The sequence below is a fragment of the Gymnogyps californianus genome, chromosome 10 (genome assembly GCF_018139145.2).
Source record: "Gymnogyps californianus isolate 813 chromosome 10, ASM1813914v2, whole genome shotgun sequence".
In the NCBI taxonomy this organism is placed as follows: Eukaryota; Metazoa; Chordata; class Aves; order Accipitriformes; family Cathartidae; genus Gymnogyps; species Gymnogyps californianus.
The window spans coordinates 11,515,250-11,542,876 of NC_059480.1; the positions used below are offsets into that span (position 1 = coordinate 11,515,250).

At 42.4% G+C, this 27,627-nt stretch overlaps 1 protein-coding gene across 3 annotated transcripts in view; it reads right to left on the reverse strand.

The window, feature by feature from the left end:
- Nucleotides 1–262: 262 nt before the first annotated feature.
- The window catches only part of PID1 (phosphotyrosine interaction domain containing 1), a 91,155-nt gene continuing 63,790 nt past the window's right edge, over nt 263–27,627 (reverse strand). For 2 of the 3 annotated variants that reach the window (XM_050902411.1, XM_050902412.1), the window contains exon 3: nt 263–2,227. In XM_050902411.1, coding sequence (XP_050758368.1) covers nt 1,751–2,227 — 477 coding nt within the window. In that variant the 3' untranslated portion in view covers nt 263–1,750. The remainder of the gene's footprint in view (nt 2,228–27,627) is intronic. The other variant, XM_050902413.1, reaches the window with a different exon arrangement.

The window sequence follows — 27,627 nt, forward strand, 5'->3', positions numbered from 1 at the left end:
GCAAAGCAGAAATTATAAATCATGTCCACACAGAGGAAAGTTTAAAAAGAAAAATCTCACAGCAATAATTTATCTAAATATTTAAAAGAAAATAATTTTAAAATATTAAAGGTAATTCTCATGGAGACTGATGTAATACTAAATGGAAATAAATTAACATTTTCACTCCACTAAATGAAATGAACACAGAACCCACACACATAAAACAAAACCACAGTTTGCATTGGAAAGACAGCTTAAAACTCCCAAGCTTTAACTCAAAACATTTTTTTTATTAAAGTATGAATGCATTTATGCTGGAGAATAGTTTACATACATTGTAAAGCAACAAGCATATTTTCAAGAGGTGTGGGCCCTCCTCAATATGTCTCCATGCTCAATCTACATGCTTTAACACTGGACTCACACATACACTCTCACATACAAACATATAGACCCACAAAACACAGACATATCTGCTTCGATTAGCTTTCTTTAAGGCTTCTGTAAGGTGCCCTAGTGCCCCTAACATTACCATAATTACGAACAAAATTGTATAAAGGAGCAGCATTACTTGCAAACTATTGATCTGCTCTTGGCCTTAAAAAATATCAAGTGAAACAAGTTTTTCCTTTTATTTGAGTTTTATTAAACATCTGCATTTAAGAAAGGCATGACTTTGTATATCTGTGAACAAGGAAAGAGACGGGAATCTTAACATGAGCTTCTCAACCAGAACAGATGTTCAAGCCTGACTCCTAAGGGACCGTTTCCTTTGATCTTTACAGTAACGCAGCCCTGGCTGTGCCACGAGGCACTACCTGCTCCACCCCACCAGGGCCACTCGACCAGCAATGCAGAGACGGGTAACATGGAGTTGAGGCTACCATCCTCCTATCACTTCAGACCTAAGGTTGATGAGAAGTCACAGTTCAAACACTGACAGACTCAAGTGTCCCTCAACTCTTACCAGTGGGCACCCCTCCTGCGAAGCACATCAGGGTTGGAAAATGCACAGATAGTGGTGCTGGCTCGCTGTACCCCTAGCCATCGCGGAGTATTTTTTCCCACCCCTTTTTGGTATCCTGCAGTATATAGTCTGAAACTGCAACTACTGGTGTTGGATGAAAGACGTGGCAGCAGGTATATTAAGAAAATAGGTACAATGAATAAAATAAAGGATAGTATATGATATAATGTGTACATACAAGCATCTTCTTTCGGTTTTTACCTGTGAAATGTGAATTAACTGCAGAATGCCAGGCCATTAGTCTAAAAGGCTATGTATGGCTGTCTTAGCCTACGTATGGTCAAAGGATTTTTGCGATGCATCATGGAGAAAGATTTTTCGGGAACCACTAGGGCTTTCCAGGTCTACTTGCTCTTGTGCATCAGCATCAGCCCCCAGCTAGGAATGCCAGAGGAGCAACTAATAAAATTGCCTGACCAGTCTTACAAGACAAACAGGAATGACTCTACTTCATGGTATGCACCTGAACTACAGAGATGAGAAAGGGACAGTGATGGGTGGGAGAGAGAGATGGGGGAGGGAGCTTTTTTCTCACTTTTACAACAGCAGCAGATTTCAGTGTAACGTAATTACTTTAATGATGCATATCTGTAGGTACTGAATTGCTCTTTTGATTTAAAAAGCTGGTCAGACAAGTGTTTGGCAGTCCTTTCGTTCCTCAATTTCAATTGCTGCTTATTCATCTATCAGCTCTCATTCCCTAGGCCATTTCTGCCTTTGCTGAACCATGAATGAGTTCAGTCAGCCATCGTCAGATTCAAATTCATGAGACACTTCCTCTGACGAGCTGTTCCTGTGGATCCGGCCATCGCTTTTCATGCTGTGAAAAGTCTTCTTAAAGGCCTCCATCATGGCATGGGCCAGCTTCTTGGCCTCCAGCTTGCTCTCACACTCCACAGCATGGCAGTCCATCTGGTAGGACAAGTCATCGTTGATCTCCCGATAGACCCATGCAAAGATGTTTGGGCTGACGTTGTGGTCAGCAGTGCAGTAGGCTATACGTGCTACCTGAAAGGTATCCATGTGGACTGTTGCCTCGCCTTTGAGGTCCAGATGGTGCAGCCAGACTTGGAAAGGGCGAATTTCCAGAAGGGCGTTAGCTGGGTAAATATCCTCCCTGGCGAGCGTGTGCTTCTTCCATAATTCAATGACTGGTTTCTCTGTGCAGCCTGACAAAAATTGCATCCCTGTTGTGGAAACCTTACCCAAATATGTAACCTGCAAAGAAGAGCAAAGATAGGTGAAACCCAGACAGCAGACTCCAGCGTTGCTTTCTGCCATCCCAGGGAACTTTCCTTTATCTGGAAAATAAAAGCACCCCCCACACACAAACTCCCCAATTTCCCCATCATCTTCAGCAAAACAATTTTCAAACTGCTTTCCAGATATTTGCTTTTTCAGATGCTGACTTCACCATTCAAACCCAGATGTTAAAAATGTTCAGTCTCTGCATTTCAAGGGACTTCTATCTCTTCAGCTCCCCTGGAAAGCCCAGTTTTAGAGCCCATGACTGTACCTCTAAGCTCATGTTAGCAAGTCTAAGTACCAGTGGAGCAGGCCCCAGGTAGCTGTGATGCTAACCACTTTTTTTTTCTTTCTACTTTATTCAGATGATTTATTTGTATCATATTTCAAACATTAATATTAGGGAGACTGAGACATTCTCAGTTTGATAACGCAAGGCTGCAGGGGGTCAGAAAAGCATGATCATGGCAGAGTATTTTAAACTGTTTGAATGTTTTTTTCCAAAACGATCCTGGTTTTCCACCACTTCTGCTGTTTTTACTTAAGTATTAAGCCAGGACTAGCTCTAAGCTGTTCAAAACTCTATGTCTGAGCGGGGCTGAGACATTTATTACATCAGTTTAAGAAAATATGCTGTTAAAAAAATCCAGTAATAAATCTACGTTAGTTTAATCACATCATCTCTGTGCTTTTCTGTCTAGCTCTTTTGAGTAAATATCCTGTTATCCAATCTGCACAGGAAAGCAAGGTGGTTTTAGTGCCCTTACTGTATTTTGTTCACCAAAAATCAAATTCACTGAGAGGTCCATATCAAAATTCTGTATTAAGCCTGTGCAGAAACATTTTTCTAAATCTGTGCAGCTGCTAAAGAGGCTTTCTTCCACTTACAGCTGAATGGAAGATTATTTTATCTGGGAAAAGGGATTTTCTCTAGAAAAGACAGATCAACGCCACATAAATACAATTATGCAGATTATTCTATTTATTGCTGTTGTCAGAATGGTGCATTTAAGAACAACTATATGAAAGCAAAATTGCTTCTAATTTGTCTCTTGCAGCAGTAACTGCTTGAGACAGAATCTTGTGCCTCTTGCTTGATGTCTTATAACCTCATGTGCATTTTACTCAAGGCATTTGGAGAAAAAAAAGTAATCACATGCACTTTCCAAACTAATTTCTTCAAAATTCTGTATTAAACACACAGTATCAGCTATTTATATTTTGTATATGCTTTAAGAAATGCAAAGAAAAAATATGGGATTTCCACATTTAAACACATTAAAAAATCATACCCACAAGGAATACAGGATTTGTTTTCCATGCAAACAAAATTTTCCACAAGAAAAATATTTTGCTGCAAGCTTCATACGTTTTGTTAAACTCAGAGACCTAAATTAAGCCATAATTAAGGAAAAAGCTTACAAAACATTATTGGAAGTCTGTGTGGCTTAATCACGCCTGCCAAAAAAGCAATTTCATAGCACTGACATTTCAAAACGGGAAGTCTTATTCTTTGCCTATAAATATTCATGCTTTGCACTGGGAATATGTTAAATCTTATAAAGCTTTATATTTTTTGGAACAGTGGGAAACACAACAGCTAGAACAGTTAACAAGGCAAGATCTACCAGTGTTTTGCTTTATTTTATTTTATTAGTGATGCGAGTTGAGTTCCCTAAAGTACTGTAGAATAACTTAAAAGAAAACCTCAGAGCTCATAGTGCCAACTAAACACATACAAACAGCACATACAAGACCAAAGAGGAACGTGTCTGCAACATACTGGGGGGTATTTCAACATATATCCACAGTCATACTGCTTTGAAAAGATCAAGATCAGTGTGCAAATTTTCACATTCAATATATTCTCCGAAGGTTTGCTGAGCAGCATTTCATATTCACAAGCCAGCTAACAAAAGACTAACACACACTGTAAGTTACGTGAGCATTTGGGGTTAGATTCAAAGCCCATTGCAGTAACAGAAGTCCTTCACTGACTTCAAAGAGATTTGCACAAAGCCTTTAAACCCTGAGGAACAGAGAATTAGCCTCTTGCTTATGCACTTTGTCACTGCCCAAATACAGTTTTGAATCACTGGCTGCAGGAGAGATGCTGCCACCACTGCAACATTTTGTCCCCCCAGCTGCTGTTTGGAGAAGACCAGTATCACTTGGAGCACGCAGAAATAAGCACTTCTCGTTAGTGCACAACAGTAAATGCAGGGAATTGTTTCATTATGGGCTTGTCTGCAAGAGGAAGCTATTGACAGCATGTGAGCTGCCCTGCCACAATGGCATGAGGAATGGGAGAGGGGAGGAAAGCAAAGGGCAGCTACATCCCACTTAGGAAGCATTATTACGGGTCTTCCCAGGCAGTTAGCGCTGCTGAGCTTGGTGCTGCAAATTCACTCCCACCACACAGAGCATCAGCTTCTCAGCACGGACGACTCCCAGGTGATGCTCGGGACACCTCCGGCAGCTGAGGAGCAAGACTGGAGCGGGTTGTCACACAGGAGTGTAAACTGAGTTTAACGTTCTCTCTGTTCCTTCCCTGCCGCTAACTGCAACCCCCTGTCGGCCATCAATCTGTGCATGGCCTGCCTAAGTGTGAAGTTACAAAAAAATGATGTATTTCCTTACAAATAAAGTATTTGTATTTTATGAAGAAAAGCAGTGAATTACTCTGAAAGCAGCCAAGGCAAAAGTAACTAAGAAGAAGGATGGGATGATGGCTTGTTTACCAAAATGGGATGTAATGGTCTCATTTACTGTCCCAGTTCTGTCACAGTATAACTGTGTAGGAACCTTTGGAAAGTTGCTTCCTTTAACACCACTTTGCATCTCCATTATATAAATTTCATTTTCCTTTGAGGACACATTCATAAATATTTATAATGTGCTTAAACATTACAACAAGGAGTTCACAGGAGAGAGAATAAACAAAACCTCTGGTTTAGAGTCTCTACTGTACTGTGTCTTACATAGAAACATCAACACCTACTAATGTTGTTATTTTTTGTTTCTTTTTAAACAAATGATCATTTTTTTCCTAGTTGAGATACAAGCATTTCACAAGAGTAGCATTACCGAAGCTCTTAGTGAAGACAGATGTCTAACATTTCATCGCTTCATGGTCCCCTGCTAAATACAGAACAGGGATACAGGGGCTGGCCAAACACCTCGAATATTTGACACAAAAAAGGCAGCATCGTGTTCAGAACAAAGTTTTCTTCATAATTAAATATCATCTACATGTTTACATATTAATCCATCTGGAGCTGGCCAATTTAGTAAATTAGATATTAACATTTGCATAATTGTAGGGATGGTACCAGTGTGGACTAAAACCAGCAAAAGATGGATTTATAGGGCACTTCTCCCTGAGCTCTCAGTTACAAGGTTATTCCACAAGCAATGCTCCCTGCATTTCAGCTACTACCTCATCACGTCTCACAGCACACCCACCTAATCAGATAGAGAAGAAAATTATTTTGAGGCAAAAATTCCCACTGGTGGTCTTTTCCATTAAAATCGATGGTGTCTCATCAGTGTGAAGCCAGCAGGAAGTATTAAAAAAAATAGAATTTCATCTTTAATACTTGTAAGAACCAGATGTGAAGGGCACAGAAAGACATTATAATTATTATTGTTGTTGTTGTTATTATGTGTGCATGTGCAAACACACACTGAAGAAGTGCCTGAACAGAATCAACTGTATAGCCTTACTAACTAGAGAGTAATCACTGACGAGACCCGGCAACAGCCACAGCTCAGGCTGAAAACCGCATCTGTGATAATACAGCTCTGACCACCAGCCAAAGTTCACCAGGACTGAATAATGCTTTTCCTTCCTCCAAAACACTGGACAGAAGTCACCTGGCAGCAAACATCAGTCCAGGAAGATGACTTATTTGTGACAGCATGGCACGTCCTATAGCAAGTGTCATCCTATACACACCGAGGCCAGTAGCCACGTTCCCTCCCCTCTAGCCCCAGTGCAAGGCAGAGTAGCCACAGGTTGGTTGTAACATGTAAATTATGATCAAGTTGTTGCAGACTTTACTTGTTTTGGACACTGTATTTTAAGTGAGAAAAGGAATGGTAAAGCCAGCTCAATGCCACTGTGTTAACCTTAAGCAATAAAGGCATTTCATATCATATCTTCTTCCAGGGGTAGGAATATAGTTCTTTATGGCACTTTCAGTCCTTTGGTTTGTGTGTTCCATCTTTCCCATGGATTTCTGGAAGATACAACTCGCAACAACTTCTTGTGAATGTTAAAAATTATCCACATTCTTTCCAGCCTTTCTATGGCAAACTGGCATTTTCCATCTGATCCTTCGCTCCCTGGCAAGCCACTGTCACCCAACATGACATAAAATACACTTGTGGTTTCAGCACTTCTGTGCTTGCAAACATTCAAACCTTTAGCAAAGCCAAGATGCTCTGAAGAGCTCTTTATTTCGCTCTAGAGACTTGCCAACACCAGTGTCAGTAGCTGACAAAACTGTCCTCAACAGAAAAATGCTGTACCTTTGCCCTTTCATAACACAGCTACAGCCATCTGACATGCAGAGATGTCTCATGTCAAAGGACATGAAGATTAATCGATGTCATCTTTCATGCACTGTCCTGGACACACAAAAACATCTGAGTATTTTGACAATGCTGTTTTCAACCCCTTCAGTCCAGTAACATATAGTGAAAATATCTTTTAATAACTAGGCTCAAGGGCTTACCAACTTTGAAAAGATCAATATAGCAGCTGCCATAGACATTTTCACTTCTAGCACAGCACGATTTGTCAGAAGTAATAAGGGGGTTTTACTTTCCGTACTCAATTCTTTTCTTTATCATTGACCTCACATTGTTTACTTGCAGCTCATAGGAGATAAAGAACACTTTAGCTCCTGCATGTGTCGATCTGACTTCAGATCTGACTCCCCTATGGACCATAAGTCCATACTGCTCCTAACTCACGAGACTCAGTTGGGCATCTAAAGTTAGGCAGCCCAATTTCTTTTTCTCCCTCTGTGCCCTATCCCTGGTCCATAGACTATCATTGCTCCAAGAAAGCAGATCCAAGTTGTAAAGATCCATAATTATTACATTACACAAGGGCAGATGCTCTCTTGGCACAGGAATCTGGCACAGGAACACGTACGCACACAGTACTCTGGGCTCTCTCACTATTCAAGGCCATGATCAAAGGACCATATGGAAAATTAACTACTTAGTTATTTCTTTACTATTAGTATTTCTTCCACACCAGATAATGAGGGTCTTTGTCAACAAAATTAACAAAGAAAATGAAAAAATTAAAACACTGACCTTGAGCCAGCAGGTATTTACTCTGCATATTTGCAGTCACCAAAGGATGCCCTAGAGGATCTTGAATCTTACGCAAATCTCAGTAATAGGTGACTGTCTCTTTCGTCGATCTGTGTTCTAATAAGCATTCTTTTAGCCTCAAATCTGCTCTAGGTGCAACTGATTATGTTTGATCCAAGACAGTACGATATTCCTCACTTAAAGGTGAGGCAAGCAGAGGTAATGAGACATTTTCTTCCTGAAATCAGAAGAATTTCTCCTGTGGCAACTTCAGGGCATGTGGTAATGAAAAAAAGATTGGAAGGGTCTGTGTCAGGATGCACAGGTACAGACCCTCCAGTCAGCGAATAAACTGTCAGCTTGTCCCAGCCAAGCAAGAAGCACCAGCCTGAAGATCGCGTAAACTCGCAAAAATATTTAAGAGGAATACAGAGGAGACTTGAAGAACGGAGCAGCCAAAAGCAGGTTTGGGAGGACCCATGCATGTCTTGTTATGAATTGCCGCTGAACACAGATAAACATGCAGATGCTCTCTGGGTTAGCAGTACAAAAGCACACGCAGGACGAGAAAGCCCAAGCTTCACCCAGCCTCCATGCACGTATTGTTGAGGCCAGAACAAAGCAAGCTCAATCTCATCATTACCACGTCTGGAAAACCCTGCGAGAAGCTGCTACTCAGAAAACCTGCACTCAGGCCTCCCTGTGCCCCAGCAGCCGCAGCACCCAGCCACACCACTAGGCACCAGGCTTGGTGTAGTCCAAAGCTGTCTGGATACAGCCCCATATCCTCCAGTGCCTCCAAAAGGCATCAGAACATTGCATTAGATATGGTGCTGGTGGATCCCAAGCATCACCTTTTTTAGTTCAGAGACAAAAATAAATAAAAATATATATAAGAAAAAATAAGATTAAAAGGGCATGTTTCCCCATGGCCACTGCCACCTGGAATACCTCCCCTTCATGCAGCATGTTACCCTCCTGTCCCTGGTCACAAAGCTTTGGAGAGACTCTCCAAGAGGAGCCCTGGGCAGCCTGGCAGGACCCACCAGGGCGTCTGCTGGCCCTCGGGGCTGGGGGACGCAGTGCAGCATTTGGAAAGCCAGCCAGGAGACAAGGTGGCTGGCGGGGAGCTTCACTGCAATGGCAGCGTGCACAAACCCACAGCGCCTCCCACACTGGGTGGCCAGGGAGGGTCAGGGCTCACCGGAGGGTCGCACAGCTTTGAGCACTGAAACTGCATTTTTTTTTTATCCACAGCAGAGCTGGGATACGAGCGGGACAGGCCTGCAGCGGGCTGCCCAGCAACTCAGTCAGTCATGGCACATCTTTCATTTCACTAAAAGCAAATTTAGCTGTAGAGTCATTTGCAACATCTTTAATTAACGCATCCAGCTCCTGGCGCAGAGAGAGCACTCCATGCCAGCCAGGGTGCCCATCTTGCTGCACCACCACAGCAGCTCAGCTCTCCTCGCCCTCAGGGGCAGTGACTCTGCCTCAGGCTGGTGGCTTTGGGATTTAGAGCCAAAAACTGCTTTTTGGCTCTGAAGGAAAAACAAAAATATCCCAGACATTCCACTGGATCACTGAGCAAATACCGTGAACTGCATTCAAGCAACGTTTGCTTAAGTAAGACCCAACAAACTAACTCAGTTAAGGAAAAAGGCTGCGCAGTTTCCCTCTGCCTGTCACTGCTTCCTCAGCCACACTGCCCGCCATCCAGCCAAAGTCTTTGCAGCACAAACACGAGAGTCTTTGTGGGAACCGCAGGGCTCCTCAGCACACAGAAATACTCAGTAAATGCAGTAACATGGCTTACAGAAATATGTGAAGAACTATTTTATTCTGGAGACTAAATTCAGAGGGAGAACAGACTGAGCTGGGCAACTGTTTAATGGAAAATACCCATCGACTCTGATGGCTGCCCTCCGGTTTAGGAGGGAGGGAAAAAAAGATCAGTAGTTAATGTCTGATTTATTCTGAGGAATCAAAGAGTAGCTCCAGAAAAAGCTGGAATTGTCAGCACCTCTTCAGCAGCTAAGTCAACAGCCAGCATCTGACTCCTTTAGTGCGAACAAAGCTGAACCTAAGTCTTAAAACAATGCTAAAATTCCCCCTCGAAAACAAAAATAATAAACAAGCCCAGCAAGAAATGCATTCAACTCTTTACATCTTCAGAACTCCTTTGGAAAAAGAACCGCTGGGCAGCAGCTGCTCCTTTGCTCCCTCCCTCCCCACAGCCATGCTCTCAGCAGCCCTTCACAGGTGCCTTTATTTTCCCATGTGTTTCTCAGCTGTGACCATGCAGCAGATCCTGCCTTAGCTCCGTCCCATGAAGGGTTCACCACACAAGTAAGGTGTAAAGTGATAGCGTGGGGCAGTCACTTTGGACATAACTCAATCCTCCAACTAAATCCCTTTAAAGGACACAAGAGCTCTGGTTATTTTTAACCCATCATTATTCTTCCAGGTTTTACAGCCTCCATGCTTCCAGGTAGCTGTAGCAGGTGAAGGAGACGGAAGAGCTGGGGCACTGTGAAAATGCCTTTTCTCGAAAAATGCTCATCCCCAGTAGAAAGAAAAACATATTATCAGTTTCACTGCTGCTTCTGAGCTAGCCTAGGAAAGCCCTTTAACATGGCAGTAGGCAGAGCAGATGAGTTACCATGGCCCAGGGTGGGTGTCCCAACGTCCAGTCCCACATCTGTCAGGGCAGCATCTCGGGCATGGGGCTGTTCTGACAGAGGGCAGAGCTCACCCACGAAGGACCTCTCATTCCTCACACACCGAGCAGGACAAACGCTCCAGGGACTGCGGATGATGGACAGCCAGCGCAGGGCACATCTCTGAGATCCTGTCCCAGCTCTGAGCAAGACACCCAAGAGAACACAGACATCCCAGAGCCCCACTTCCCAGCCAAATAAAACCCCAGTCCTCCCAGAGCAGAGCTCTGCCAGGCTTCCTGCTGATGGCACTTGGGGAGGGGAGCAGAAGACAAAAACCTCTGCAGAGTGCCCACAGGAGTGAAGCCCTCCTTACCCCGTGCGACCAGCCCCATCACCGACACCAACCCACACTTCCTGGGGGATAGGGGGGAAAAAACCATTGACATTTGGCAAGTTTAAGATTTAGTAAATAAATGTACTGGAAGAGAAAAAATTTAGCCTTGATGGCTTAATTTGTAAGCTCTGAGAGGAACAAAAGCAAACAAGAAAAAGCCCACTGGCTCCACAGGCCAAATAGCCAGTGCGGGATAAATAAGGCAGCAAGCAGAGCTCTCCTTCGGAAAAACAACCCTGAGAAACACAACAGTCTGAGCTTTTCACCTTTCATTACATCAGGCTGCTGCTCAACAAGCCTCTTTATAAACTACCCTAGGTATTAAACGACTGTCTTCAGTTAGACCTAAGAGCATCTAACTTATATCCAGTGACCAGGAGTCTCTGCCTAATGGGCAAAATGGTTAACCAAGCCCAAACACAACCTCAGCAAGAGCCAGCTCTGCTCCTGCAACCTCCCGTTAGCAACAAAAGGATTGCCTCTTGCATTTCATTTTCCACTGGACAGGAAGCTCGTTTTGTGGTTTGGCTTGCGGGGATGCGTCTGAAATGAAATCAAGTGGAACTGGCAAACTGCAGCTAGCTTGCAGTTGGAGACACTTGGGTCCTGGTGTGAGTGGAAGATTTACGCTGCACTATTTAAAACTCAAGAAATCAATTTAATTCTAGCAGCGATTTAAAAATGTTGTAGTGCAAGACATAACTGAATGAACAAATATATCGATCATACACAACCTCAGCAGGGCTGCTGGACAGCCTACTGTACAAGTTGATGATTACTTTTATTCCTAAATATTTTCTTTATGTTGCTATTTAGATCACTTTCCTCCTTTGTCTCCTTTCATTGCCTCACACAACTTCCTTTCTCTGTGCCAGTTACCACTGGGTTGAAATTAATTCTTGGATAAGCAATTTCATTTCCCATTGTCCTTCAGGAGTCTTCCCAGGGCGAGGAGAGATGTGAAGGCAGCCAGGGAAGTGAGAAGAAAACCAACCCACACTGCAGTCACTAGTTGCAATTACTTGGAGTTTCCTTCACACAAAGTCCTTCCAAAACCTCTCCTCTGCCACCTCAAAACATTCACTTTGAGAATGTCCCTTCTGCCAGGAGAAAGTGGCGTAAGTTTGTATGATCATGATCTCCCCCCAGACAGACATCTAGTGTCACGTTTATGTTCAAATTACACACAAGCTTTTTTCCCTACACATTCTTTATTTACATAAGGTTGAAACCGAGCATGGAAATCTGATTAAGAAACTCATCATGTTTCAGAAAGCTTTTCGGTCCTGGGCTCCTCACAGCTGTTGTCTCGTAGCAGAGGGAAAGAGCCCATGGGCGGAGGGGGGGAGCAGGCTGTTTGCTTTTACTTGGTTCCCCTTCCTTTCCAACCCACAGAAAGCTCACTTTGGCACCAGTCCTACAAAAACTTCAATTGTACTTAACGGAGCATGCAACGAGCAAGTATGGGAATGGCTATATAACTTGGGCCACCATTTCCACCGAGGCATGTCCATTTTACATACTCTCCAAGACTTTGGACACTGAAGTACTCCCAGAAAGCCATGCAGAGTGCACGTTTCAGGATCTTTTACGGCTCAGAGATCTGTCCTCAAGATTCCCTTCTTTGAGCATTCCCCATGAGATCCTTGTATTTCCCCTTTAGTTCTTCCTTTTAAGAGAAGATGCCAAGTAATAAAACTGAACAAAGCCTGTGTTACTAAGACATTCAGTTCTGGAGACCAAACATCTCAACTGCACTTGCTTCCTGGCACAACTTGACAACACCTGAAATTAAGAGCAAAACAGAAAGGAGCCAGCTTCAGGGACCACTGAAGATGACTACAAATTTGTATTTCAAGAGAAGCGTCAGGCCTACATCGCAGGAAGAACAGAAGATAAATAATGACAACTACACCACTTCATTTCTTCCTCCCCCTGAGTGTCGTAAGACCAGTAACATTCAAAAAAAGAAAGCATTACAAAACAAACCACAGACATGGGAGACTCCCAGAAATGGCAGCACTTACTCCTTCTGCTATCCACACACTGCAAATGAAACGCATTCCCTGAAGAGAATGGGGGAACACAGAAATATCACCCCCCATATAAATGTAACTATACCAGCATCTGCAGTCTCCTATTAAAGTACTCGGTCATTAGTTTTACATCTCCTTCATGCATCACTATGTGAAATGAGTTCCATGACTCAGCAAAACCCTTAGAGATTTTTCCAGCTCTCACGAGTTTTAGCGTCTCCAGGAAAAGTCTTATTCGAAGGCTGGAGAAGAAGAAATACAGTTCCTACACTGAGATGGAGCTCTTACACTGCAGCAATGAAAAACAGACCTTGCATATTTCAACTCAATAAAAAGCACTAAATACATTATTAAAAAGAAAATATGGTTAAACAACTCTTTTTATTGCTAAATGAGCCCTTAGATAAATATGCCTGACTTATCGTTTATGTTTGTTTATGTTATCAAATTCTGGATCAGGGCCATAGCAACACAGGCTCTGCACAGACAGAAAGAATACAACGTTGCTGCCTCTAAGGTTTATGACACTATATTACAATTTAACCAGAAATTTCCCACTCAACAATGCAACAGTCTGTTAGCAGACTAAACAAAATATTTTAAAAGAACAAATATGTCCCATATGATGGAAGACAATGGTGCCATACAGTTTTTAATTCATTTCCAAAGCCATGGTTCACAGTGCCTCCAAGGTTCTGTTTTCACAATGGATTTAGTGCTTGCCTGTGCCTTCAATACAGTCACTTTCCGTTTGGATAATGTCTTTCCAACCAGTCTTTCCAACCAGATTTGAAAGTGATCCTTAGCCCCTGTGAGCATCCAGTGAATTGGGAATTCATGCAGGCTACCTGGGCTCCAGAGAGGTTCGTCTCCTGGGAATTTCTCCAGGCAGCAAGAGGTCTTTTACAGTGACACAAAGGGAGACTCCCTCCTTTTCTGGCCAATTTAATCACAGCATTACCTGCGCACCTCTCCAAGAAAAGCGACATTGCCTCCAACCCATTCTCTTGGCATGTATTTCAGCTCTAAGGCGATGAGCCTACATAGCAGCCAGAAAGCACAGCCCTTAACCACCTGGAGCAAAAACCAAGACGTGGAGACTTCTGTGGTGCTAATTTCAGCCAAGATGAAAGGAAAGACCAAGCCTTGTGTGCTGGTTTTGGCTGGGATAGAGTTAATTTTCTTCACAGTAGCTAGTATGGGGTATGTTTTGGATTTGTGCTGGAAACAGCATTGATAATTCAGGGATGTTTCCGTTATTGCTGAGCAGTGCTTACACAGAGTCAAGGCCTTTTCTGCTTCTCACCCCACCCCACCAGCGAGGAGGCTGGGGGTGCACAAGGAGCTGGGAGGGGACACAGCCGGGACAGCTGACCCCAACTGACCAAAGGGATATTCCAGACCATAGGACGTCACGCTCAGCATATAAAGCTGGGGGAAACAGAAGGAAGAGGGAGATGTTTGGAGTGATGGCGTTTGTCTTCCCAAGTCACCGTTACGCGTGATGGAGCCCTGCTTTCCTGGAGATGGCTGAACACCTGCCTGCCGATGGGAAGTGGTGAATGAATTCCTTGTTTTGCTTTGCTTGCGCACGCAGCTTTTGCTTTACCTATTAAACTGCCTTTATCTCAACCCATGAGTTTTCTCACTTTTATTTGTCTGATTCTCTCCTCCATCCCACCGGGGGCGGGGAAGGAGCAAGCAGCTGTGTGGTGCTTAGCTGCCGGCTGGGGTTAAACCATGACACCTTGGTTTGGAGAGCCTGGAGGCGGTACTCCAAAGTGGAGGACTGTCTGGAGGAAAGAAGGGGAGGGGGGCAAAGGCCCTCTTCTCTGAGGACAGCTCTTCTTATCACTGTTGCAATTTAGATCATCTATTACAGCAGCTTGCCCCCAGTACAATTCAGATGGCAGACAATCACTATTCACACCAGTTGTACAGCAAACTCCTAGGAGCTCCCTTCATATCCACAGTTCATCTCTCTGGTATTACAGAGGTCATGGCTTTTACAAAGGGCATAAAATTCATTTTCATAGCTTCCACTGGCCCTGAAGTTGACTTTGCAAAGACAAAATCTACAGTGAATAGGCCTGCTGTTCATCTGTTTGATGAAGGACAAACCAGTGCAAATTTTAGGGATCGAAGGAAAAAAAGAAACTACTTATGATAGAAATAAATAAACACTTCACTGTTTTTCTTGACACTTATTGTCTTTCTGCAACAATAAATACCTGCAGTTAAAAATATAATAATCAATAATATTATAAAAAGGCCCCAGTCTTGCAGTTCTCAGCCAACCAAAACTGCCATCTGGATTTAAAAAATTGCTCCAATTTATATTTGCAGAGGATTTCTGTATTTGTATGAATAGTAAGAAAGGAAGGATATAAAGATACAGTAGCAAAACACAACGGTGGGATCAATACTGATTCAGAGCAACTGCTGAACCTGCAGAGCATCACATTCATCTACTCTCCATGGCCTATGTTGCTTTAGGAGAAGTTAGGGTAAAAGAAATAAACCAGCAGCTCCACTCATTCCTATTTTCTGTCTTCCTCTTTGCAGTCTGGCAGTCGCTGGGACTACATGGCCAAGCCGTAGGGAGCAGAGAGCCTACCGGGTGCTTTGCCACTGAAGCTCAGACACCTTTACTCCAGTTGCTGCTTGGCCTACCTGGGGACAGAGGGTCAGTTCTGGATAAAGCACCACTAACTCTCTGAAATTGCTCTTCAGCATGACAACAGAATACAGCTTCCTAAAGCAAAGAATGTTACAGGCTGCCTATGACATTTTCTCTAAGCAAAATACATCCATCCTGTGAAGCACAGGCCATTCCGTAGCATAATAAGCTCAATGAGGTCTCACCACTCAGAAGTTAACGTATTGCTAACTATGACTGCAATATATATCTGGTAAAAATCTCAGAAGTCTGATGAATGTTTTCTATATAAACAATTACTCGAACTTTTTCCATTAACAAGGTGTTTCACAGCTCTGTAACAAGTAAATACTTAGTCTTAGCCATTTATCATCATCCTACGCTTACAGTTTTCCATATAGTTATTAAAATTATTTAATAGAATAAGCAGATCTTTTTAAGAGCTTAATAGTTCTTCATCATATCAAACTAAGAGTCCGACCAGTGCATAATACTTTCTCCAGCACTTTCCAGTATCAGACAGAAAGGGAAGAATAAAGAAGCACAGTCCAAACTGACAAAGCAATGGCCAAGACTGGAATAAACTGCCCACAGGGGAAGGTTTCTCTTCCCCAAACAGCAGGAACCAAATATTTCCAGGCATTTCAAGAAAGCCCATGGGTTTAGAGTGCTCTCTCCCTTTGCTTTGAGATATTGACAGAGAGATTTTCAAAAGAGCACAGACAGCAACACGTGTCGAGCATTTTAAGAAAAGCTGACCACTCTTTCAGTATCTAGAAATACAGACAGAAATTTGTCAAGAGAGATCAGTGTGTGCATTAACAAATGAGGAATTACTCGCCTTTTAAAATTCTGTAGATTTCCCCATCTAGGCTGAAGCAAGCAAAGTCAAAGCGCTCCTGTTCCTAGGGAGCCTGATACAACACTGGTATGAGACACAGTTGTACTTTCACTCACAGGATTAGAGCCCTTGCTAAGTCTCTCCTAACAGTCTGGTTTCCTACCAAAGCTGTTATTACCTTGGTTAAATACTTTTAAATAGAAAATAACATATATTTTAGGTTTAATTATGCATGAGCTTAAATATGACAGCACAATAGAGAGAAAACAGCATTTTGGGTAACATAGAATTTACTTTAGATTTACTTTATGCTAAAAACGTAGATATTTACAGTAAAAGCACACACTGTATTATTTGTCCCCTGTCATCTGTGTCTAGCCTTCCACTCTTTTCCTCTGCTGCCTCCTCATCAAAATAAGTTGGTATCTCTTGTTGGGCCAAAACCAAGTAGAAGATTCTTTAATTACAGTGCAAACCTACAAACAACATTAAAGTTCAAGCCATGTATGCAAAAAGCTAATCTGAACAGGCCAACCTAGCTATTCCTGTGAGGGAATCTTATTTACAAGAAAACGTCCTGCTTCTACAAGAAACTCACAAAAAAAAAAAAAAAACAGAAAAAAACAACAACTGCCCCATCCCCCGCAGTGTTTCTTACTCCAGGCAAGGGCAGCCAGCACATGATGTTTCTTTGGAGGATCTTGTTTACCTTTTCTTTCCCAAGGAGAAAAAGCTGAAATAGAGGTTAGTCCCCACCTGAAAAACCAAGTACTATGGCAGACAATATAGATTATAATTTGTCTTCATGTTTTGTCATTAGCAAGGTAAGATTTTTATTTTCATTTTAAAAAAATGTAGATACAAAAAACCTGCATCTCCCTTCTCACAAAAGCACCAAAGAGATTATAAAAATCTCCACATTTTAAACAGTCACAGCAAGAACAAGGCAGTCCCTCCCACGGCAGCAAGATCACACAATATGCACTAGTGAATTGGAGCACGGCCCTTCTGGGGATGAACTCGCTAACGCCCAGAAATGGCATTAATGCATTGTATCGTAATGCCTGTCACACCTTAGGTTCCTAAGATCCCAAATTGTTCAGCAGTGCACATAGACAGTTTCCTATCTGCATGCATGAAGTGACACTATGCTATTCTAACAGGATATGATATACCTATATATGTACTACAAAATAATTCCATTGAATTATTTATAACACCTTTCTTCTCGAAGAAGCATTTAGCAACCTGTATCATTAAAATATAAACAGCAGCTGCCTACATGTCCTGTATACCCCAAATCCAGAGTTTAGAAGAGGAGGTGATGAATAGTATTACCAAGGGAAACTGCAAGGGCAATTTATGAGGGAGCAGTGTAATTAATGGAAACAGAAATTGGGCCCTAGCAGCCACGCTTAGAGTGCTACTCTTGCAAAAAGAGACACAGTTTTCCAATGATTGCAGCACTCGGGACACTGTCTGTCTGATTCACAGGAGTGTCATTAGGAGAGGTGTCTCCCAACAGCACGGGGGAGCACTGCCTTTACACCATCACGTCTGCTACACTCCTACTCGCTTTGCAGAGCCGGTCCTGGCTACATGAACACCCAAGGAGCAGCAAACACAAAGGAGAGGTATTCATGAAGCAAGGCAACTTCACTACTTTCTCACATCTGCCTTCTTTCCTGCCTGCCATTTGCTCTGCTCCCTTCCTTCCCTCCCTCCCAGGAAAGTGCAATTCTGGCAACGGACAAGTGCCCCACCAGTACTGCCTGCGCCGGCCGAGCGATGGAAATAGGTGTGAGCTGCATCCGCTCGGGACAGAGCCTGGGCAGAGTGTGGAAGCTACGAAAACCACAGCAAGTGGGAACTTTATATAGGGAAGACTGGAAATGTGTCGAACAGGGAAAGAGCCACGACATGACCCCGAGAAAGCTCTTGCTGGATATGCAGCTGTTTCCAGGGCGGATCGCAAACCGGAGTACACCCTTCACAGGGAAGTGTGTGGATGTCCCTGGATGATCCATAAGGATACTCCTAGGCTCCTTACAGCCACTCAAATGGAGTTTATCTGATCATAAACCAATGATTAGAATGAGCACTGAAAGTTTTACCCAGACATTTTTAATTTAAGATATGGGGAAGAAATTTTAGAAGGTGAACAGAAGCAATTCCATGAAGTGGTCCAAAGGAAGTGCATCTCAGGGGTGGGTCATACTGTAGAGGATACCAGCCAGAAAGGCTAATAAAAACAGAGAAACTGTGAGATCCCAGCAGAACTGCCACCTGTGCTCTCCTGGAGGTGGTCCAACAGGATGACGGCACGGTACCACACACCCTCCATTATATAAGGCTGCTGCGCTTTGGAAAAATACATAACCACCACGATTAGGTTTAGCAAGCGAGAACTTGACAGAAGGCAAAAATCACTTTGGCTACTACTTATAGATTGGGTTTGGACTTGTATTACAAACTGTCTGGAAGAGATCAGGAAACTAAACATTTCTCTTTGATGTAGAGCACAAACTGCTCTTTTTAAAAGGAAAACGGCCTTTTCATTTTATGCTTTAGGCAAAGGAGACATAATGTCCTTCATGCTTTCCAACTAACACTTAAAACTTACACAACACAATGTCAGGTGTAACAAAGGTCTTGCATTTGAACTAATTAAATCAAGGATGCAACGGCAAGAACAGGTTTCATCTTGCTTGCGGTGTTCTCCAATTCCAGCAACTAAGCTGCCACCTTCAGGCACCTACTTTTTTTGAAAGGAAAATGAAGTAAACACACACAGTGTAAAAGAACAGAACGGAAATTTGTATCCAAGGGTGTCCTGCAAGTGTGCAAAAGGAGATAAAGCTCTGGGCTTTGCCAGATGGCACAATCATCACCTTAGGCCTGGAAAAATTCTGCAAGAATCAACAAAAGACTAACACAAATCCTTCCATGTAGATGGATAAAGCCACACACAGCAGCTTTCATAACACTTAAAGACCTTGACTTAGGTATGTGTACAGTCACTCTCCTTGATAACTATGTAACCTGTTAGGGAATGCAAACTCTTGTAATCCCAGTTTCTTCTATTTCATATGCACTTCTCAGCAGATGATTCTCAGATGAACAAAGCCCATATCACACCTGAAGGACATTATCACATGCATAGCACTGCCAGAAAACCAAACACCTCCTATTCTGAAGACCCACTGAATTCCTGGTTAAAAGGAGCTATTGCTCTTCTCTTTTCCAACAGATGATGACCTTTAAGTTACTAAGAAATGACTGTTGTTTTTTTTTTTTTTTTTAATTAAAAAGATAGAATCGTATCCAACTCTTTGATAGCGAAGCAACAGTCAGCAGGAACTCACCAATGTCACAGAGCAAAAATGACCTTGGGCTTTCCAGTGCTCCATGTCAGCCCATGTGAATTTACTGGGCGTTTTGGCAGCAGAGCACAGCAGTGCACTTCGCCGCTCCCCTCAGAAGGACTTCATGCACAAGAGCAACAGCTGAAAGGAAAATGTGATTTTGACACCCTTGAACAAGAAAAGGTGTAAAAGCTAGTCAGGATACCCGGGCCAGGGAGAAAACCAAGTGCAGAGCTGGGGGCCCTGGTAACACACATGAGGTTACTCCTGCTAGCGAACACCACAGATGGAAAACAAACAGTCCTCTCCTCAGCAACAGCAGTAGTAATACTTTTCCAAAAACTTTATGAGTCCTATGATATGGTCTTGTTTGATCTATCATAACCAAGATAAGCTAGCCAGTAAAACAACTTGAAGCAACTGCAAAGCCCTGGCTCTGGTTCATGGCTTGAATACTGAGTTCTTAAGGACGTCTATCTGAAGTATTTCATACTGTCCCAAAGTTACTTCTAGCCATTGCCTAAGAGGAAGGTTCTTTGGGCTTTGACCCGCTCTGCACTCAGTCACCAGCATTTGTGAAGTGGAAGAAACAAATACGATTTTAACCTCTGGCACAGAGCACAGAAAGCAGAAACGTGGCAGCCAGCGCGGTCTCTTGCACACTGATGTCTGTCATTGAAGCAATCCCCGTTTTTTCATGATGAAACCTTTTTGATGTTTACTCCTTCTCCTCCTTCTTCACCTGCACAGTCCATGGCCACTCGCATTAACGGACTTGGACTGAAATGCAAATCTGGAAAGCTCACAGAAACCTGACAAAAAACTAAAAAAGGCTTCATAAACTGTGTTTTCAGTGTGGAAATCTGTGTTTAGTAGATACAACTAGATGCCTGATACACTAGGTTTATGCACAGTGCGGTAGTACATCAATGTCACGTAGGGAAATGTGGGACTACTACAGTATCTCCCATAGCAGATGAGAGTGAAGTCGTGGTGCCATGTGGTGAATAAGAACCAGGAGCCAAGATAAATACTGTGCTTGTGTCCCTAATATAGCTGAGGCACCATTGTAACAGCTGTGTTGCACCAAAACCAAAACAGAAAGGGATCAAAATCCATTCTGCTGGCTTATAAAGTCTTCCGGCATGATCAAGCCTATTAGGAAGGAAAGCTCATGGTCATAGGAAGATGACACACTTGTTTGGACAAGTTAGATTAGTGGGTTAAGTGCAGAGAAGTTATTGTGCAAGGCATGTGTGATCTCTCTAGGCTGACAGAGAAGGAGAAGGAAGGGAAAAGGACATTGTATACCAAAACAGAGCAACCAACAACATCTGGAAATCCCAAGAGGTCAGATAAAGTGCTTACCATCACTGTAGCATTGGTACAGCTGTAGCGTGAGTGTGACCTCATTCCCAGCTCCCAGTCACATCCCACAAAACATTTCTAACCACTGCGGGCTGGCCTGTCAGGGAGGATGGTGCGGGTGGGGAGCACTACCCCAGGCAGAGATGGCACCAGGGAGCCCGACCGCGACCATGCACACCCTCCCTAGCACCCCACGCTGCTGCCATCTTCACCCAAACTAGACTGGAATAAGAGTGGCCCCATACCCACTCTGTCTCCTGGGTGGTTAGCAGGGTGCTCACCCAGATAGCGAGAGATGGGGTTCACACATTGTTGTCCCATCTCCCAGCACCAGCTGGCAGAGCTCCTCAGTCACTGGGACATGGGCTGGAGCAGCACCTGCTCCTTCAGAGGTTCTTCTGGCGTCTGAGCACCTCTACCAGATCAGGGGCAGAGCATCAGACCTTTTGTTTGTTTGTTTGTTTAAAAAACCAAAAAACAAAAAACCCGCCAAAAAAACCCAAATCTGGAGTGATCAAAGTATGTAACAGCTCAGCATTTTATAATCTACATATGCTAAATGCTAAAATGTAAATGTGTGTTTCTGTTGTGTAACTATTAGACACTACCAATGGAAACTCATGATAACGAAGTGAAGGAGTCCACCAGGTTACATGGGTGCAGTACTAAAGGTTCCCAAATGTTTGGCTTAACTTCCTGAATGCCTCTTTCAACCCCTAAATCATCACTGGAAATCAGGTTCAAGAGGAATCAGTCATACATTTTCCCATGACAGTCCATTGCTACTTACAAGGAAAATATAAAGTGTTTTCTTCGTTGCTTAAGATAAAAATGAAGAGTGGCTTCCCATCTTAAGCCTTTAAAGGATAAACCATTTCTGCTGCACTGCTGTTAAACCTGTTTTATAGTTCTACTACCATGAAAAAGCAACATCACACTTCCAAAATGATTGCAATTATTTGTCAATTAGTCATTAAGGATGCAGCTCATAATGCAGTACAAATCCCTTATAAAATATTATAACTTCAGCTGATAACGTTTAATTTTATCTCAATCAAGCAATAGCCTAGAAAGTAATGGCCTTCTTTGCAACTGGAACACAAACCAGAAAGCATATAAAAATTTTGTTCTTGAAGTGTTTCCATACTAATCCCTAGTATTTATGTATTTAATGTCACAAGAAGACAGTCCCCATGGGTACCCATATACAGTACACAGTTACTTGTGAGAAGAACTTATGTAACTTGAAAAGAATGAAAGATTCCTGAAAATATCAAGTCAACAGAAAATACAATTGGCATTTGCAGTCAAAAAAAACTGTAAGAAAGAATTCTGAAACTGAAATTTCAGTCCTGGTCTGATACAGCCTCCTATCATGGGAAGCTGACATTTAAAAGACTGTTTAGAGAAAGCTGGATGACGTCTGTACCCAATGCAAATCTGCAGCCACACAGATGTCAGTGAAGCTGCAATCATTTATCCCACCCGGGGCTGTGTGATCACCATCAGGCACGATGTGAAACAAGGAAGCGATCTGCAGTGGATGGGACCAACTTTTCCCTCTTTTTCAAAAACAGTCGTTAAACTTAAAAATGCTCTGTGACAGACATGCTCCAGAGGGAATCGTAATTCTTTCTTATCTGCAGACATATCCCATCTTCATTAGGAACTGGAACTCTATCAAGTGCATTTATTCAGAAATATTGCTAAAGTTCCTCTTCCAACAGCTGCCTTCAGAGTTACATATGCAAAATAGTAGGCTGGAGTTACCCGTTAATCTCACAAAAGAGAATTAGATTGATGTCACGTAGTTTGAATAGTAATTCTAATACGAGCTAGAAACTGTTCACAGTAATAAAAATGGTTACAAACAATTCTAGATTCACAGAGTATGATGGATGATTTGTTATGACATTGAATAATGTTTTAAATATTGCATTGCCTAAATTCTAGCACACAGAATGATATTTAAATTTAGGATAACTGGAATTTGATTCACACCAGAGGTTTGCTTGACCCATAACATCTTAATTTAATAATATGGATACAGCCAGTTGCCCACAAATGGTTTTGCCAATAAGGTCAATTAAATGTGATGTTTTATTTGAATTTTGCTTGATTAAAAAACAAATTTTGGGCAAGCTACTGGGAGGTTTTGGTCCTGTAAGCACAAGACGATCTCAAAGTGTCAAAATGAATCTTGGAAGCAACACTAAAGCTGGATGAAAAAACTAGCACTGCCCAAACCGCAATAGGTTATATCCAGCAATAGATGCAGCAGCTTGAACATCTGCCACCAACACTCTTCATAACGACACCTTCTGGGAAACAAATATTCTAGCAACCCAACCAAATACCATTTTCAATGGATATTTTTAAACTTTAATCCACCTTTGGCAACCAGCTATTTTTTACAATTCCTCCTCCTATTTTTCTGGAGTAAAAATGATGGAAAGATGTTGGTTTATTTTTGTTGCTGCTTGACAGCTAATCAAATTTGATATTTATATTGTACTGGGATAATGAAATGTCAAGATGGATATTACAAAAACATTTCTGAAGATAGTAATTTAACCTTCAGCAATTCAATTTGATTCAGTGGTGTCTACACACTTGCAAATAATTGTATTTTAGATCCTTGCAACCTGATGGCACAAACAGACCCTTCCTCTCTTAGATTGCTGGGTCTGGAGTGCCACTCAGTGGCAAAGTATAAACACTCTTGTTGTAGTAGACACCTATCTAGCACCAGTCAAGCAGTCTCGTAGAGTCTACAGTTTGAGATACACTGGATTTGGAAACAACCATTCTGCAGTTGCTTATATGACAGCCTAACACAATAAGAAACATTTTTATTCCTCATATAAACTCTGGTCATGGGACTCTGGTGACAGTCAACATGCCCTTGGTGAACTGGAGAACCTCCAACTCTAAAAGCTGAATCTCTCACCTCTCATGCAAAAAAAGCAGCTCCAGAGCCAGGCTGTAACAAATATGTCCTCTGTGCATGGAGCACAGAGAGGGACCTGTAACCCATCCTCACCAGTGGGCAATCTTGGATCTTGTAGCACTGGGGAGCTTGTATTTATTTATTTTAACTTAAATAATCAGTTTCCTCACATAAGCTGATACTCCTATTTTAAACAGAGAAGGAATCAGAAACTAAGACGGGGCAGGCAAACAGCAGCTTGTAAAGCTGGGAGCATCTCATTATGGTACCACTTGTACACTGCCATCACAGGAGAATAAATTGCTATTTATTTACTTGCAGTACCTCATAACTCCAAGCCAGAGCTGAACTTGCATCACTCTGATCTGGCCAGTCTCAAGGGCAAAGCACTCCCTGTACCATCAGAAAACCTCCACTTCCTCTTACTCAGCTGCCTCCCAGACACCGAGATGCAACAGGGACTTGAGTGTTCCTACTTGCTTCTTTACAGAAGCAGCAGCTACCAGCAGCAGCACTCACGTTCAGCACAGGCACCACGCAGCAGGCAGGTGGCAAAGGAAAAGATGGAGAAAATTAGTTTATGCACAACCCACGTCTTTGATCCTTCAGAGAATAAGAAAAATTTCAAGTAACACTACAAAAATTTGAGAACTTCCTTACAATCACCTGAGTTAGTTGCACTGTTCCTTTTCCTCTTGGATAGTACAATATATGGGAATGGAGAGCAGAAGTGAGTATCTTGGATGAAGAATCTTAACTATAGAAATGAGATTTTATTACATCAAACAATGTCAAACATCCATTATTATTCATATTTTTACTATGAGCTTTCCAAATTGCTGGCCAGCCTCCCAGAATGTTTTTACCTCTTGTTTTCTCTCAAGGGTAAATGGCTCATGGTAACATTTAACAAATGTAATCAGAGTGCACTTTTATGATAAATATTACTATCTGAATAAATTAGCTGAATATTCAGCCTTCTTCAATAACCCATCCACATCAGTTTAAAGAGATGAAAAAATACTATCTTATTATAACTTGATATCAGACCATAAACAACTGTCAAATACAACATAAGGCAGGAAAAAACAACGCATTCTTAATTCAACAAGACATTAACTCATCCTGCATCGATCCACGCCACTGTGCAAGGCTCTTGCCCTGACATGACTAATACATGGGCATCAGTCTAAAGGAACAAGAAACTGCCTGCAAGGCCAGAAGTTGCTACATGGGAGACTTGTACCCATGTGGGAAAACCTCAGAGGCTTGGGACCTACTGGAAGGCATGTTTACACTGCTCACTTCAGCTGAGCCTGGGATGCTGGAAATATTTACAGGGATACAAAGTAAGGTCACTACAACTGTGCCTGCACTGTGGCAGCACAAACGTCTGTCTTTTAAAAAAGGAAAAAAAAAAAAAGGAACAAGGTAAAGTCATCAGTCAAAACCCACATGATTTTTGTAAGAAATCTGGAAGCTCACTGTTCCCTATGATTTCATCACATGAAGGGCCACAAGAAACAGCTCTGGAATGCAGAAGACTCTTTGTAGCACCATTTTCTTCAACCAGAAGGTTAGAAACAAACAGTGATGGTGTGCTGAAACCACATCATCCTTCTGTAGAGGAGGTGCTAGCAGAGCCCTGAAAGATGCCAACATTTCCACTGAATCAGCTACAAAGCCATCATCTGTTTTTGCCCTCAAAGATATCAAAAACAGTATATTCCAAACACCTTTAAATCCCTGTGTCTTAATAAAAAACATAGTCTGACCAGTGAACATCTGCAGGCAGCTGCATCCTGTGTTATTCAGCACTTAAAAATGAAAAAAAAAAAGGGACATGATTTGCTGAGAGTAGGTGAGCTACACACCTAAGATGTGACATGCGCCACAACCACGTTTCAGGGAGGCTGAAGTCCAACCAGTTTCATGCTTGAGGAGGGCAGCAGTGGGCTGGGACAAGGCCACACAGCCCACTGCCATCGGGTCAGAAAGCTGTGCCGAACTGGTCAAGTGCCCGATGAGTAGCAGCAAGCTGAGCTCACCAGCTCTCTACACTTTTCACACAACTTCAGTGAAGTGCGTAAGCACAGGAACCTACTACATGCTCTCTGTATAATAGGAAACATTTACTTTTGTGAGTGAATGATTATAAACAGAAGACTCTTGAAAGAGCTTACTCTCCAACAGGACCCCTTAAATAGTTACATTCCATGGGCTGATGTGCAGCAAGGAGTGTTTACTGCCGAGGCTGCCCCAACCATGCTAGATGGAGAGCTTGCACACAGCGCACGGCTGTACAGCATCTGTCACAGCAGGGGCTCAACTTCGGAAAACAGGCTGCCACAGTCCAGCTTCGGCCTAAACTGCCCCTCAAGTTCATTTGCAAATAAGCCACCTGTATTTTTTCCAACCAGGACACAGCTCGGCGACCATCTCAAATGCCTCTGAGCAGCCCCAATCGGGGACTGGATGCAACTCTGCCCTCCACAGCCTTCCCAAATCAGCAGAAATAATTCACTGCAACAGACAGATCTTAAGGGTTTTTTGTTTTCTTTTTTTTTTCTCTAGGAACTGAAGCTGGCTGTCAAAAGAAGCTGCTAATACAGCCGTTCCTCCCCTCCCAAATGCAATTAGTATCTTGGTAAGCAAGAAACCTATGATGAGTAAAAATGGGGAAGGAATGAAATAGGGACATTTGAGTCACTTCTGTGACATGACTGAAGCTTTTACTAATTGTGAAAGTGCACAATGCCCATTCATCAGCCCATTTTTCAGCTTTCCATGTAGAGAGAGAAGCAGACATTTACCAAAAGCAAACAAAAATCCTGAAAATTCACAATAGGTGGTTCGTGTTCTGAGACAGCTCTTGTTTATCATCTTTTTTTTTTATTGCTATTTAATGACTCATATCGTGCAACTCTTTCCCCATTCCTAATGTCTGCTGCTGAAGTCTCCTCTAGAGAGATAGTACTTGGATGCCTGAGGGAAAGTCAGAGAGAAAGATCACTACAAAAAAATCGTGGGAGTCATCATTTCCTAAGTCTGCATTGAAACAGATAAAATTTCCATTGCCAAGATTAGCTCATACAGTGCAATATATGGGGAGATGGACAGATCTCTTTACATGGGATGATAGGATGAATCTTTCCATCAGATACATATGCAGACTTATATGAAATAAATTCTTTGAAATGAGCTGAATTACTTTGGATTCACAGCCAGACATCTAAGGTCTGAAATGAGCTTGCTCTGTGACTTAACAGCTGGAAAATCCAACTGATTGTCAGAGAGAAGGTGCATCTTCTTTTGGGATAAAGCCAAGAACTGTAGGCAGGAAAAAACCAGATGTTATCGTAGCATAAAGACCCATTAGTTATTAACTAATTTCATGCATGATAACCTGTTAAACTAAAGCTGTAACTGTCACAAATGGTCCTATCCCTATTCCATCACGTTATTTGATTCACCATGGCTAAATATGAGCCGTACTGTCATTACTGAACAAAGTTGCCATTGAGCCCCGCTCTTCACTTCCATACATTCCCTAAAGAACGCACAGCAGTCCTAAATATTTTGGTATGGGCTGTTTTATATCATAGCAACTAATATAGTTGCCTCCTGCTCTCAAAACTTTAAGTAATAAATCTCTGTATTATCTCACTGCTGGCCAACATCCCTGACAGCACAGGTAAGTGAAGATGTTTTATACAGCATATAAAATGGGAAATCAGAGATCTATCCTGTGGAAATCAATAAAACC